Source organism: Notamacropus eugenii, chromosome 6 (genome assembly GCF_028372415.1).
Source record: "Notamacropus eugenii isolate mMacEug1 chromosome 6, mMacEug1.pri_v2, whole genome shotgun sequence".
Lineage (NCBI taxonomy): Eukaryota > Metazoa > Chordata > Mammalia > Diprotodontia > Macropodidae > Notamacropus > Notamacropus eugenii.
In genome coordinates this window covers 149,153,652-149,168,687 of record NC_092877.1, presented here as the reverse complement: position 1 = coordinate 149,168,687, position 15,036 = coordinate 149,153,652, and the positions used below count along the sequence as shown (strand labels likewise).

General features: G+C 38.6%; 1 protein-coding gene across 10 annotated transcripts in view; it reads right to left on the bottom strand.

Moving 5' to 3' along the window:
- Positions 1 to 15,036, bottom strand: part of FHIP1A (FHF complex subunit HOOK interacting protein 1A) — a 368,975-nt gene that overhangs the window by 259,181 nt on the left and 94,758 nt on the right. For 2 of the 10 annotated variants that reach the window (XM_072621249.1, XM_072621242.1), the window contains exon 3: positions 11,957 to 12,022. The exons of 7 other annotated variants lie outside the window; for them this stretch is intronic. In XM_072621249.1, the coding sequence (XP_072477350.1) occupies positions 11,957 to 12,010 (54 nt within the window). In that variant the 5' untranslated portion in view covers positions 12,011 to 12,022. Of the gene's footprint in view, positions 1 to 6,955; positions 7,034 to 11,956; positions 12,023 to 15,036 lie in introns of those variants that run through there. One more of the 10 variants, XM_072621245.1, reaches the window with a different exon arrangement.

The window sequence follows — 15,036 nt, the reverse complement described above, 5'->3', positions numbered from 1 at the left end:
CAAATTCCTTGAAAAACTCTTGAAAGATATGTATTCTAAAGATACTGGATCCACATCCTACATAAAGCACAACACCCTCCCAGTATAGACTCCATCCTTAATAGCATTCCTATCCCACATGTTTGTAAACAGCTGAATGTTCTTGTGGCCTCTTTCATCCATATCTATTTAAACCAGCAACTAATTTATTTCAAAGAAAGAAGAAAACAGACAAACACGCTGAATTCATTACCCAGGGGAGGCATTGTACTTAATGGTAATTAATCAAACTTTTTTCCCCTCCTGTAGAAAGCCAGCCACATAAATAACCATATCAAGAAGATCAATGGAGCATCTGTTTTATCTTAAAAAAAAAAAAAACAACCAAAAACAACAACTCATCTGGCTCTCAGATGTTTCTGGTACACCTGAAACTAAAGTCATTTCCAGGAAAAAGCTACAGCTTTCTATTAACAAACAGAATGCAGCTATAATCTCTTCCCTCGATTGGTTTTCTACAGTAATTATATACTTTTATATATACATGAACACATACTGACACAGGTGCACAAGAGTATAAACACACATAAAAAACACATAACAATATCATTAAAATTCAAGCTGGTAAAGATAAAGCTCTTCACTTAATTTTTGAGAAAGGCAAATGTTCGTTATTTGGGAGACATGTTTCTACTTTTTTAAAATAATTCTATACAGAGCAGAGAACATTTCTTTAAAAATTGTTCACATCCACAACAGCCAATATGGTTTCTTTCATATAGGAGGTGCTCAACAAATATTTTATAAGACCTAGAGTTTGAAAAGACTAGGAATCATCTTGTAAAAGAAGCCCACTCTTTCAGACAAGGAGAAGTGAGACCCAGAGAGTAGAAGTGGCTTAGCATCTACATCCCAGAAACGGTAAAAAGGTGAGCTAGGATTTGAACGCAGTTCCAAATGCCCAATGTCATATCTCTCTACTATTCCATTTGTAAGTGAATGAATGAATTTAACAATGCACACATGAAATTCCTAATGAGGAGAAATGAATAAAAATTGCTGAGACAAATGGCCAATTTTCGTTTTCCAAAGAAAACAGCCTGAGTTCAGGTTTTTTATGTCTCTCACAACAAGTCTTAGGAACAGCTAATATACAACCATACTATGGGGAGCTATGGTCTTTGTGGTCCTTAGAAAATCAATCTTTGCACAGCAAAATCCCATTTTTAAGAAGCTATTGATTAAACAGTTGTGCCTAACATGAGGTAGCAGTAGGGATGTCATTATCCTCATCACCCATTACCAGTTACACACACTTTCTTGCACTAGCTATAAATTCATTGACTTTCTGATGCAATTATCATCTCACCAATTTAACGTTGCCTTTCTGGTTTTTTTACCATGATGTGAATGGCAGAAGAAATCTGTTCAGGATTTCCCTTTCTTAATGGACACCCTATTGGTATCTTTGAAAATGAAGGCAAAATGTCTTTGGTTGGAACAGGGCCATGAATCCAGAAGTATATATACTCTGCACAGTAGAGAATTCATTAGAAGTCAGTAAGCTCCTGTCATATGCCAGGCATTATGTTAAGTAACTGAGATACAAAGACAAAAACAAAATGGTCCGCACTCTCAAAGAACTCATATTTTGCTAGGTGAATACAACACATATACAAGTACGTAAATACCAAATATACACAAAATAGACAGTAAGGTAATTGGCCAGAGGGGAATCTGAAGAACAGTAATCATTGGGAGAGTCAGGACAGTGTTCTTGAAAGAAGTGGCCCTTGAGATGCATTTTAAAGAAAGAGAAGGATACCTAAAGATCAAAGTAAAGGACAGCCCTATCAGCTCTCCATTTATGATCCCATGCCCCTAAAGAATTCCCAGTACAGAGGACAGCCTGTGCATACAAGGAAAGAGAAAGAAATCAAGCATCTATTAAGCACCTACTATGTGCCAGGCATCGTGCTAAGTGCTTTACAAATATTTTCTTATTTGATCTTCACCACAAGTCTGCTATTATTTTCTCCATTTCACAGTTGAGGAAGGTTAGGTGATTTGTCCACAGTCACACAAGTAGTGAGCACCTGAGACTGGATTTGAACTTAGGTCATCCTGACTCCAGACCCAGCTTTCATCACCTGCTGGCGTTTTCTGTTCCTACATAATTCATTTTCGGAGGCCATGGTGTTCTCAGATTGGCTGCTCTCCCTTCTTCTCTCTCTTTTTTTTTTATCTTTCCTCTCTTCTCTCCTGCCTTTTCTTTTCTCTCTTCCTTCACTTTTCTCCCTCCTCGCTCTTTTTTCTCTCTCTCCTCTTTCTTTCCACTGTTCTTCCTCCTCTTCTCCAGCCCAGTGACAAGGGATGGTTCTCTAAGGAGAGGATCAAGGAAGTAGCTTTGGAATTGAAGATAATATTAAAACACCCACGATGTTCTTAAAGTTTTCTGCAACAGTGTTATATTCAGGTGATTATGGGCAGCAGTTCTATCTACGATAAAAATTCAGTTCCAGTACATATTGCTTCATGAATTTCCAAGGGTATTTTTGAGGTCTATATTTGTAGGATGGGATTTGTCAATTGTTAGTTTATGCAAATATCTGACATATAAATATGGCCACCCGGTCATGACATACTCTGTGTTAAACTGTTGAGGGCTGAGGAGTTTCTACCTTTCACAATTTACACTGATCAGCAAATTCAGGCTCCTTAAGGGTAACCTGTCTATATCATCTCCTGAATTGTCATCATAACCACCTTCATTTCTATGGGCAGCTCTGCATGACTGATTACCATCCACACCATCATCATCATTATTAGTCAAGCCTCTGGCATACCTTGAACAGCTTCATTTGTTGTTCATTTCAGTCATTTTCAGTCATTTCAGTCATGGCTGACTCTTCATGGCCCCATTTGGGGTTTTCTTGGCAGAGGTACTAGAGTAGTTTACCAGTTCCTTCTCTAGCGGCTCATTTTGCAGATAAGTAAACTGAGGCAAGTGGGGTTAAGGGACTTGCTCAGGGCTATGAAGCTATTTAAGTGTCTGAGGCCAGATTTGAACTCAAGAAAATGACTCTTCCTGACCCCTGACCTAGCATACTATCCACTGTGCCACCTAATTCCCTGAATGGTCTCTTACTTTAACCTTATCATAAGGATGACAATGATGCTGACAGCATTTTGAAAGTGTTTTAAGGTTTGCAAAGCATTTTATATATATTGTCTCATTTGAGCTTAACAATAACAATAATTGAGGAAAGTTATTATTATTCCCATTTTACAGATGATGAAACTAAGGATGAGAAAGGTTAAGTGACTTACCCAGAGTCACCCAGTAAGTATCCAAGGTCTGATTTCAAATCCAGCATGCCATTTGCACTACCACCTAGCTTTCCCTCTCCCTCTCCCTATTCCAAGAAGGATTAACTACATCCTTTGTACTTTCTGGCACACCTAACCTTATTTCAGCTTGTAATTAATTATTTTTCATTTCAGAACCTTCTTTGCCTCCTCAGCTTAGTATTTAAAGCCCTTCACAATCTGGCTTGTCGAATCTACTTCTACAGGCTTAACCAAAATCATTCCCCCTCGTGTATTCCACGTTGCAAACAAACTCCTTCTCTCCTCTTCCCCCAAAGAGGGTTCCATGCCTCTTCTTACGCTCTCCTCCTTCCCTGGATTCCAGCCCCCTTCTCACCCCTACTTAGTATGATGATCACTGGCTCCTTCCAGCTCAGCCCAGTGTCTTTCCTCGTCCCCTCAATTGTGAACTCCCCAGGAAGGGGATTTTGTTTTCTTTCTGACTTTGTATAACTTGGTAGATCCTTGCTTAATAAATGCTGCAGGATTAGAGTCAACTGCTGATTTTCCTGAAGCTAATATTATTTCTACCTCTGCCTATGAAATTTCTGACAAGGCACTGAAACAAGGCCACTTCTTTTCATCCATTACAGACAGCTGTACTGATGCATGAAGCTGCACCTATCCTTTACTAATCTCTAGGCTTCTGAATATCTGAGAGATAAATAAACACATTAATGTGAAAATATGTTTAGTATGAATGTATATGTAGAGCCTGTATCAGATTGCATGCTGTCTTGGGGCGGGGGTTAAGTAGGAAGGGGGAGAAAATATAATACTCAAAAATTTGTGGAAATGAATGTGGTAAACTAAAAAAAATAAATAATTTTTTAAAAATACAAAAAAAAAAAAGTTAAAAAAAAAAGAAACATCTTAGATACAATCTTAACAACCTACATAGAATGCTAACCCTCTGCAGAAAACCAGAAGGATGATGAGACAATGAATGAAATGAATTCCTGAATCTCGAAACTGAGTGCCCCATGAGAAACGTGTTTAATATGTGGGGTTTTGTTTTTAATACTGATCATCCAGAGAGCAGTGTCTCTTCAGAGATGGCCTGGGTTCAAGGTCTGCCCATGACACCAAGTCATTGAAACTCTCCATGTTCCTGGACTATAAGTGGCAGAGCCGGTGCTAATCTGCACCAGGAAAGGAAGGCACGCCCCTGGGAGTTAAGAGGTAGAGTTAGCATAGTGGATAAAGGACTGAACTTTAAGGGAGGAAGCCCTGGATTCAAATCTTACCACAGTCATATACTAGTTGTGTAACCGTGGGCAAGCAACCTGGGTTCTTGTAGACTCGGTTCCTTAGCTATAAAATGGAGTCATTGCAATACCAGGTCTATAAGGGACCACAGACTTCTGTTAGGAATATAAGGCAAAGAAAGGTATGGAGGTGGCCAAAGCAGGACTAGGGAGTGGACAGCATGTCTCCTGCCTGAGAATGTGGACACTTCTTGCCAGTAAAACTTTATCCTCGAAAAAACTCCTATTTCTCTGCCTGCTCCAGTCCCAGTATCATCAAGTCACCTTGAATGGGGATGGGAAAGGCAAGCTAAAAAAAGGTTAAACTGCTGAACCTTTCATTTGATGCATTTAGACTATTAACTATTTCCATATTTATGAAAAAGTCAAATTATGAAGGAGTTTTAATAGTTGGCTAGAAGTAAACAGCTGAACGTGTACCTAGGAGCTGGAAGGTCACAGTACAATAACATTGCCAGAGCACTCTGTCTGTCTCCTTCTGTCTGTATGTCTGTCTCTTTTCCTTTCATTCTTTCTTTTTTGGAGGCAACTGAGGTTAAGCGACTTGCCCAGGATCACACAGATAGTAAGTGTCTGAGGTCACATTTGAACTCAGGTCCTTCTGACTCCAGGGCTGGTGTTCCATCCACTGTATCACATAGCTGCCCCTTCCCGCCAAGTCATGTTTCTAATGCATATTTTTATGAACATGTCAAGCAGCTGAGTTGTTTTTTAGATTGATGGGCTTCCTGACTGCTAGAAGAAAGAGGCTTTACTACTAGAACTATAGGACAAGTCAAATTCGGATGAAGCATGAGATGGTTTCATAATTTTCTTCTTGAATTTTTGACAAAACTTTACGAAGTTGCTTTCCAGTTTAAGAAATGTAGAGAAAGACATGGGTTAAAAAAAGGTTGTAAAGAAAATGAGGATTATATTGCTGGCCTTTAAGGTCCCTCCCAGCTTCTATGATTCTATAAGTTTCATGCAGGGATGACACCACAGATCTGGTCATTAAAATAAGCAAAACAAGCAGGTCAGCTAGGCAGAATCTTTTCTGTGTCCCAGGTCCCTGCAGCAGTCTGGTAGGGACCCCTTCTCAAGGTGATACTTTAAAATAGATAAAGTAAAATAACACAATTACACAGGCAAACAATTATATTTAAATCCAGTTATCAAAATGTTTTTAAAAGCAAATCCACGGACTTCACATTTAGAATTCCTAGCCTGGGTTGCATCAGTTTATATAGCACTTACTACGTACCAGGCACTAAGTACTAAGTACTACTACACTAAGTACTAGGTGCTTTACAAATATTAATTTATTTAATCCTCACAAGAACCCTGGGAAGCAGATGCTATTTATCCCCATTTTAGAGATGAGAAAAGTGAAGCAAATAGAGCTTAAGTGACTTGCTCAGGGTCACACAGCTAGTCCGAGGTAAAATTTGAACCCATTCTTCCTGACTCCAAGCCCAAAACTTTATCGATTAGTTCACGGAGAAAGGATAGCCTCAGAATCAAGAAGACGTGGACTCCTCTTGCCTCTGAAATATACTAGTGGTATAAATCTGGGCAAGTCATTTAATCAGGCAACTTTCTCTTTTTAAAAAAAAATTTAATGTATTTTATTTTTCCCCCAATTACATATTAAAACAATTTTAAACCTTTTTTTAAGTTTTGAGTTTGAAAATCTATTTGTCCCTTCCTTCCCTTTTCCTTCTCTTTTCCTTCCCTGAGAGAGTAAGCAATCAGATTATAGGTTACACATGTGCAATCATGTAAAATATTTTCATATTAGTCATTTTGTACAAGAAGCCTTGAATAAAAGAAAAAGAATGAAAGAAAGAAATTGAAAAATAGCATGCTTCAGTCTGTATTCATTCAATATCAGTTTTTTCTCCAGAGGAAGATAGTAGGCTCTGTCATTAGTCCTTTGAGATTGTCTTGGACCATTCTATTGCTGAAAACAGCTAAGCTGACATTTGTTAATCACACAATATTTCTGTTACTGTGTACAACGCTCTCCTGGTTCTGTTCACTTTACTTTGCATCAGTTCATGTAAGCCTTTCCAGATTTTTTTTTAATGAAATTATCCTGCTTGTCATTTCTTATAGCACAATAATATTCCATTACAATCTTACCAAAGCTTGTTTAGCCATCCCTCAACTGATGGGCATACCTTCAATTTCCAATTTTTAATCATCATAAAAAGATCTGCTATAAATATTTTTGTACAAATATGTCCTTTCTTACAAATAACTGAGATATAGATGGAGCATTAGTACTCAGCCAACTCTCTTAAGATTGTAAATTACAGATAAATCAGTCAATTATCAAGCATTTATTAAGTCCTTACTATGTGCCAAGCATTTAGTGAAGCATTGATCCTGAAGAAAAACAAAAACAGAGTCCCTGTCTTCTTGGAGTTTACATCCTAAAGGGGGGAGACAATATTGAAAAAAAAGTTTAGATACAAGATAACACAGATAAGATAAAAGCTACCAATCTATATCAGTGAAGGGGATTTTCCACACTGGGAGTTTCCCAAACCTGCTGAATCACAGCTCCTAAGATCACAGATTTAGAGCTTGCAGGGAACTTGGTGGTATCTAGTTCAAGCTCTTTATTTTTTTAAACAGGGACCTGAGGTCTAGGTACAGGCAAGTATGGTCACTTGCCCACAGTTATACAGGCAGTAAGGAACAGAGCTAGAATTAGATTCCCTGACTCCAAATTCAGCATGCTCTCCACTGTCCTATACTGCTTCCATCAGATCAGAACCAAAAAAGAAAAAAAAAAATCCCCTTTCCCTGCTCTCCCCCCATCCAATCAAATCCAGTTGTAATCTTTTCTCATCTGATATCTTTTATTTCACTTCTGATTTCCTACTCCCTTCCAAGGTAAGCTCTGAATTATTAGAAATAAAAAGACAAACATCTTTCCACAAGGACAAAAAAACCAAACGCTAATGTGGAGATCAGAAGCAGCTCTGGACATGCTTCTCCTCTGATCAAAGCATCAAAGACTGAAATCTTAAGCAAGGTGCTTATGGCAGAGGGTCTAAATGGCCAGCACAGCCCTAAGTGTAAATTCAGGAAGGGTGGCAGACTCCAAAGGTCATCCTCACGGTGCTGCTGGTAATGGCGGTATTCCTACATCTCTGAAATGAAATCTCCTAGCGTAAACCAAAATGGGTCTCTGGTGTGGGGCAAAGCTGCTTCAGAGAAGATGCAGGTAGACACCCTTTTAAACTAACAATCTTGGGAGGAGGGATTAAAAAACCCCCAAACTAAGAATTACTTGAATCTAGGCTGCCTCCATGTATAAAGTCCCTTTGTATTCTCTTCAGTCTTCCTTTCCTGGCCAATGTCATTTGGTGCACTCTGCAAGACCACCTAATTTTCCCATTTTTCTTGTTACCCTTTGGACTCTGAGATTCAATACTTTCCATACTGCCAGCTGAATTGTGGAAAATCAGCCATTATTTGCTCCCCAAGAACTTCCAACAACTTGATTCTTTCATTATTTTGTAAAAAAAAACAAAAAAAACTATACTATTTCTATCCCAGCTCCACTTCAGTATTGTACAGGAGAATGAGTGCTGGACTTCAAGTCAGAGGACCTGGATTCAAATCTTGCCTTTCATGTCATAGCTGTCTCTAAAATGAGAATTGGCTCTTATAGTCCCTTTCAGCTCCAAATCTATGGCCCTAGGAGCCCCATATCACTGGTTATTGATTTCTTTGGCTACTTCCACCTCAGATCAATAGCTTGCTTTGCTTTTGTATTTCTTTCCTCCCTCTGTTGGGCCATCTCCAGTCATCCTGATGAATATCTGGTCACTGGATCCAGATGGCTCTGGAGGACAAAGTGAGGCTGTTGACTTTGCACAGCCCTCCCTCACTCAAATCAAGTCAACTGTAAGTCATGTCATCCTCTCCCTGATGTGACGGTCCTCTTCAAGAAGGAAGGGTAAACCAGCACACAATCTTCCCTCTAAGGCCCACACCCACATTCACCCCTCCCAAAAAAGAAGAGATACAAGAAAAGGTTATTTGGAACCTTTTCCATCCCAAAGCCATCATCCATTATATAGTGCTGTCAAGACAAAGAGTGTTTTATGAGATTTAAATAGTTGTTACCAGAGAAAAACCAGTTGATATAGACAGGTCTTTGCGCTGCCTAATCTGTATCTAATCTCTACTACTAATCTCACTTAGTAAATTCAACAGTTTTTGATGAATATCTTAATTTTTCTTCCTCAGGCTGCCTTTTAGGCAAGCAAAGATAAAATGCTTTTGTTCCTTTATTGCAGAGGGAGCCATTAATGGCTCACATTTTGGGGTGAGAAGAGCTCATCCATCCACATCAGCATGGTCCCTGGTTGTTGTTATTAAGGAATGAGCTCTTAAGTTTCGGGTTCAGATAAGAAAAAATGGTAATAAAGGTTAGCATAACTTAAGCTTCCTTTCTCCAGAGCTGAGGCAAGAGTCTGGGGATGGGACAGCCGAGTCTCGTTCTCTAAGCACAAAACTAGGAATTGGTCCTTAAGGACTCTGCCATTTGGGGAAGTCACCTAATTTCTCTGAACCTCATCGTTTCCTTATATGATTGGAACTGTTGTTATTTTTTTTCTTTCTTCTCGAAGAGGACCATGACATCAGGGAGGTGATGCCATGACTTGCAATTGAATTGATTTAAGTGAGGGAGGGCTGTGCAAAGTCGCCAGACTCACTTTCTCCTCTGGAGCCATCTGGGTCTAGTGACCAGATATAGGTCAGAACAACTGGAGATAGCCCAGGATGCAGTGGGGGACCTTGACCTTTTCTAGCTAAAGTCTTTTAACAGGTCTCAGTTTGACTGAGGCAACTCCTATTCAGTGATTAAGGCTTTATATGAAATGGAGCAGAGAATGCCTCTTTACTTAATTAACAAAAAATCAATCTGGGAGGGGAAGACCCTCAGAATTTCTGTCCAAAACAGAAACAACTGCAATTTGCATTCATTCTGAGCCAATCAGGGCTCAACTATGACCAAGTAGGGTTTGGCCTTGAACCTCCGCCAATCCAGGAGAGCCAGAGTGATTTGGGGTCTAAATCTACAATCTTATAAACTCCATTGATTTTCCCCTTAATGGCAATTCTTAGTGGTAATCTCCGTGGAATCCCTAGTTACCTACTCATTTTGAAAATGCTCTTGATGAGAGTTGATAGATAAAATGCCACGAGATGACTACTTCAAGGAGAAACGCAACAAAACTGTATTGCTGGGAAATAAATAGGTATAAATATTAAATGTAGATCAAATTTTATGATTGCTTCTAGAAGAAAGGTATTTGAAATTGTAAGTGACCCAAGCTGGCCCCTACCAACTTTTCCAATCTTAGCCCTACCTTGATTCCAATGTAAATCATCTGTTCCAAGCAGGACCAGGGGAAGACCTTCAACCCAAACACGATCCATATTTCAAGGCTACACTTAAATCCTGCCTTTTCCATAAAGCATTCCAGGACCATCCCAGTCCACATTGATGTCTTCTCTCCTTCCCAGTCCTAAAATAGTTACTTTGTTTCCCACTCATTTGGCATATTCTCATATTTTACCCCATATTAACATCTCATTCCCTTTTTTTTTACATGCATGAACTGGGGACAAGTCACCCAGAATGGATACCAAATGTTCATTTCAGCTCTAAAAATCAATCAATCTATGACTACTCAATGAAAAAATATTTACTGAACATTATCACAGGCAAGATCTTGTACAGGAAGCCTTCCCCAAACCCTCTTAATTCCCCTGCCTTACTCCTGTTAATTATTTCCTATATATCCGGTCTATAGCTTGCTTTGGACATGTTGGCACTTGGTCATTAGATTTTAAGGCCCTGAGGGGAGGGACTGTCCTTTGCCTCTTTTTGTACCCCCAGCACTTAGCATGGGGCATGGAACATAAGTAGACACAATAAAAGTTTACTGAATTGAGTCAAAGACATTACACTAGGCACTGTGGAGGGAGAAGAGGGAATTAAGAAGATGAATGGTTGTTACCCTCATTCAGTACCCAGTCTAGTGTGAGAATAAAGTATATGCAAACATAACAATAATGGAAGGTAGAATGTGAAAGTTAAATAAGACATGTAATAAGTGCTACCTTAAAATTCAGGGAAAGGAGAAATAACTATCTCATGTTCTACATCTGTATTGAAAAGAAAAGGGGCTTTACCTCATCTCTCTTTTGCACACCTTTAAAAAGAGGGTCACAGGTCTAGAGCTAAAAGTCACCCCAGAGGTCATTGAGTCCAACCCCTTTATTTTACAAATGAGGAAGCTAAGTTCTAGAAGAGTTAAGGGTTGCATCCAAAATCACAAAGGCAGAGAGTGATAGTGCTAGGTTGAACATTCTTTTATTTGCAATACCAAAACCCTATCAATGCAATCCTAAACCATGAAGTTCCTTATCTCAAAGTCCAGAAAAAATAAACTATAATTAAACAGACGAGTCTTTTATTATTCTTGATGGTTTTTACTTTCCTACTGCTTTTAAAAGTCATGAAATTTGATTCGACTCCAAAGATGCCATTAACTCACTGTTTGACCTCAGGCAAGTCACAACTTCTCTGGACTTCATTCTTCCCATGGGCAAGAAGAAAAAAGAGCACAAGAGGAGTGGCCTAGAGGACCCTTAGGGTGCTCTCCATTTCCAATATTCCACGATTCTGGGATGTTTTTTGAAGAATGGGAATGTATCAGCTCTCAATGACTATGTGAAACATTTTAAGTCTTTAAGTTTAAGTTTAATAAGTAAAATGCAAATTAAAACAACTGTGAGATTTCACCACCAATCCAGAGTAGTGATGATATAGTAAAAGACATAAATGGTAAAAGGTGTTTTGGTTTGGTTTGATTTGGGGGAGTGGTTTGAAGGAATACTGTAGGAAAACAAGCACATTAATGCACTGCAGGTAGAGCAGTCTAAGCAGTCTAAACAATTTCAAAAAAATCTGTGATTATACTTTAAAAGTCACCAAACTATATATACTCCTTTGACTCAGAATACCACTAGTAGTTATGGACTCCAAAGAAATTAAAGGCAAAAGGAAAGATCTCATACATACAAGTATTTCTAGCAGAACTTTCTGCAATTACAAAGAACTAGAAGGAAAGTGGGTGTTCATTGATTAGCAAATGACTAAATAAGTTGTAGCATGTAAATGTCATAGGTTACAATAATAATAGTAATAATTAATAATAATAGTTAACATTTATATCACCTATGATGGGCAGCTAGGTGGCACAGTGCTAGGCCTGCAATCAGGAAGGCTCATCTTCCCGAGTTCAAATGTGATCTCAGACACTTACCAGTTGTGCGACACCGGACAATTCACTTAGCCCTGTTTGCTTCACTTTAATCATCTGGAAGACGAACTAGAGAAGGAAATGGAAAATTGCTCCAGTATCTTTGCCAAGAAAACCCCAAATAGGGTCACAAAGAAACAAATACAACTGAAAAGACTAAACAACAATAAGTGCCTACTGTGTGCCAGGCTCTCTGCTAAGTACTTTACAAATATATCTCATTTTCATCCTTACAACAATTTTGGGAGGGAGATGCTATACCATGTTACAGATGAGGAAACTGAAAGAGAAGTCACATGACTTGTTCAAAGTTACATAGTTAGGAAATATCTGGGGACCACCTCCAGTCATCTTGATCTCTACCTGGCCACTACACCCAGATGGCTCTGGAGGAGAAAGTGAGGCTGGTGCCTTTGCACAGCCCTGCCTCACTTAAATCCAATCCACTTGCAAGTCATGGCCTCACCTTCATGGTTCTCTTCAAGAACAAAGGACAAACAAAACAGGAGGTATCTGAGGCCACATTTGAACTGAGATCTTCCTGATTCCAGGCTGGTGCTCTATCCACTGTGCTACCTAACACTTCCAGAAGAAATAACAAATATAAAGAATTCTTTATTCTTAATTCTATTCTAAGAAACTCAGGAAGACTGATCTGAACTGACACAGAATAAAGTAAGGAAAACTAGGAGAATAGTTTAAACAAGGACCGCAATAATCTAAAGGAAAAAAAAAGCTAAAAGATTTTAACTTTCTGAATAACCATTCCTGACTTCAGTGGACTGAAGATGAAGCATGCTTCTAGGGGTGGTGGGAGTAGATTGTGACAGTAATGTAAAAATGAAAAGTGCATCAATAAATCATTTAGAAAGGGGAAAAAGTATTTTTGCATCCTAGTAAGTGATAGAGCTAAGAATTAAATCCACTGGGTCGCACAACTTAAACCAAATTATCATGTACAAAGTAGTTTTTCCCTTCAGTCTTGAACGAGCAATGATGTAGCATGCTGCCAAGACCCTTAAGGATACAAACATAATTCATTTATGGTGTAAAAAGTATATAGTGAATGATTTCTTATATGCACAAATCTGATATTCTCTAAAATTAATTTTTAAAAGCCTAGAGTGGAATACTCAAGCTAATGAAAGCCATTTCCCTTCTATAAACACTACTGCTCCTTATGAACTGCCTTTCATCTGAGAATTACAAAGCACATTGTCATGAATGCCAGTGCCAATGGGACAAATGAAGGCTGTTTTTGTCTGTTTGATGCCAAGTTCTACACAGTACAGTTAAAATGGCCTGTGCCCAGTAAGTCAATTCAGGGAAATAAACATTTACTCTATACCTCCTCTGTGCTAGGTGTGAGGGAGATGAAGACATACAAAGCAGCCTCTGCTTTGGGGGTGCTTAAGTTCTACTTGGCGGGGGAGAGATTGACAGCAAGAACTACAAAGTAGTATATGACTTCCAAAAGGAAAGAGCCTTAAAAACTAATAGAATCCAAAAAAAAGCAAGACAGCAGCAAAACTATCCTATGAAGTGAGCTTGACAGTCTAAGGCAAAAGTGGGAAACCTGCAGCCTCAAGGCAACACATGACCCTCTAGATCCTCAAGGGAGGCCCTTTGACTGAGTCTAAGTTTTACAAAACAAATTCTTTTATTAATGGGTCTAAGGAGTGGAAGTGAGGAGGGAACCCATTTCAGACATGGAGGATGATCTCTTCAAAGGTATCAAAGGGGGGTGATAGGAATGGGAACAGATTAACTAGAAGCCTTCTGAATGAAATGAGGTTCTATATTCAGAGTTGGAATGGATAGGCATTAAAGGGCATTTAGTCTGACCTCATTTTTTACAGATGAAGAAACTGAGGCGAAGGGTGCTTAAGTGATTTACCCAAGATCACACAGTGAGAAGTATAGAGCTGGGATTTGAATAAAGGTCTTCTGACTCTAGGTTCAATACTCTTTCCATGGCACCAGACTGCCCATTCTGAAATAAAACTAGAAAGGGAGGTGGGATCCATAATGGAAGGGCTTAAAACACCAGCCTGAGAATTTTGTATTTAAACCTAGAGATGAGAGGGAGTTACAGTTTTTTAGGGGCAATCATTGGGCAAATAAATGCATCTGGGCATCTCAGACTTGAGCAAATTCTGGAAAGTCCATTTATCAGCACATCTGACAAAGTAGGGCCATTTAATAAAATAAGATATTTGGCACTTGGAAGGAACAATGAATCAAGTCCATCTTTATAATACAGAAATACATGTTCCCATTCAGACAAGAAATCAAGATACCTATCAACTTATATATAAAATCTTTTTTAAAAGATTTATTATTTATTTTTTAATATTCTTTTTTTAAATTTTGAATTGCAGATTTATTAAAGTCTTGAAACACTCATTCTCAATCTAACCTAATTATACACAACTTGCCTGAAATTCTGATACTTTGTGAATTCATTAGCATGCACAATAATATATATTCATTGAAAGTATAATTAGGGAAAAAGAAAAAAAGAAAATTAAATTGAAGCAATGCCTCTACATCAGACTTGATCCAAATGGGAGCTGGTAAATACTCAATGAAAGTACATGTGGAAACAAAATGAGTGCTGTTGGGTTGGGGAATGGCTGAACAAATTGTGGATGTAGCAGAACATTAGTGTGCAATAAAGATGAATGTGAGGAATTTAGAGAAACATGAAGACTTGTTTGAACTGATGCAGAGTGAAGTTAGCAGAACAAGAAAATATAACAAAAACTACAATGATGCAGAGAAGGGAACACTCAAAGGAAGCCAGATTCTGAGTAGTCATAATGGCCAATCTTGCATCTCCAAGGACAGATGATGATACAAACCTCCCCTCCCTTTGATACAGGGATGGAGGGACTACAAATGCAGAATATTGCACACCCTTTCAGTCTAGGGCTCTGAAGCAGTTAGTTCTGCTTAATCACATACACACAAACACACACACACAAATATATACGAACTTTTTTTATAGACTGGAGGGAATGACATATCTAGAAATAACTGGGATATACAAAGGCTTAATAAATTTTATTAAAAGAAAAACT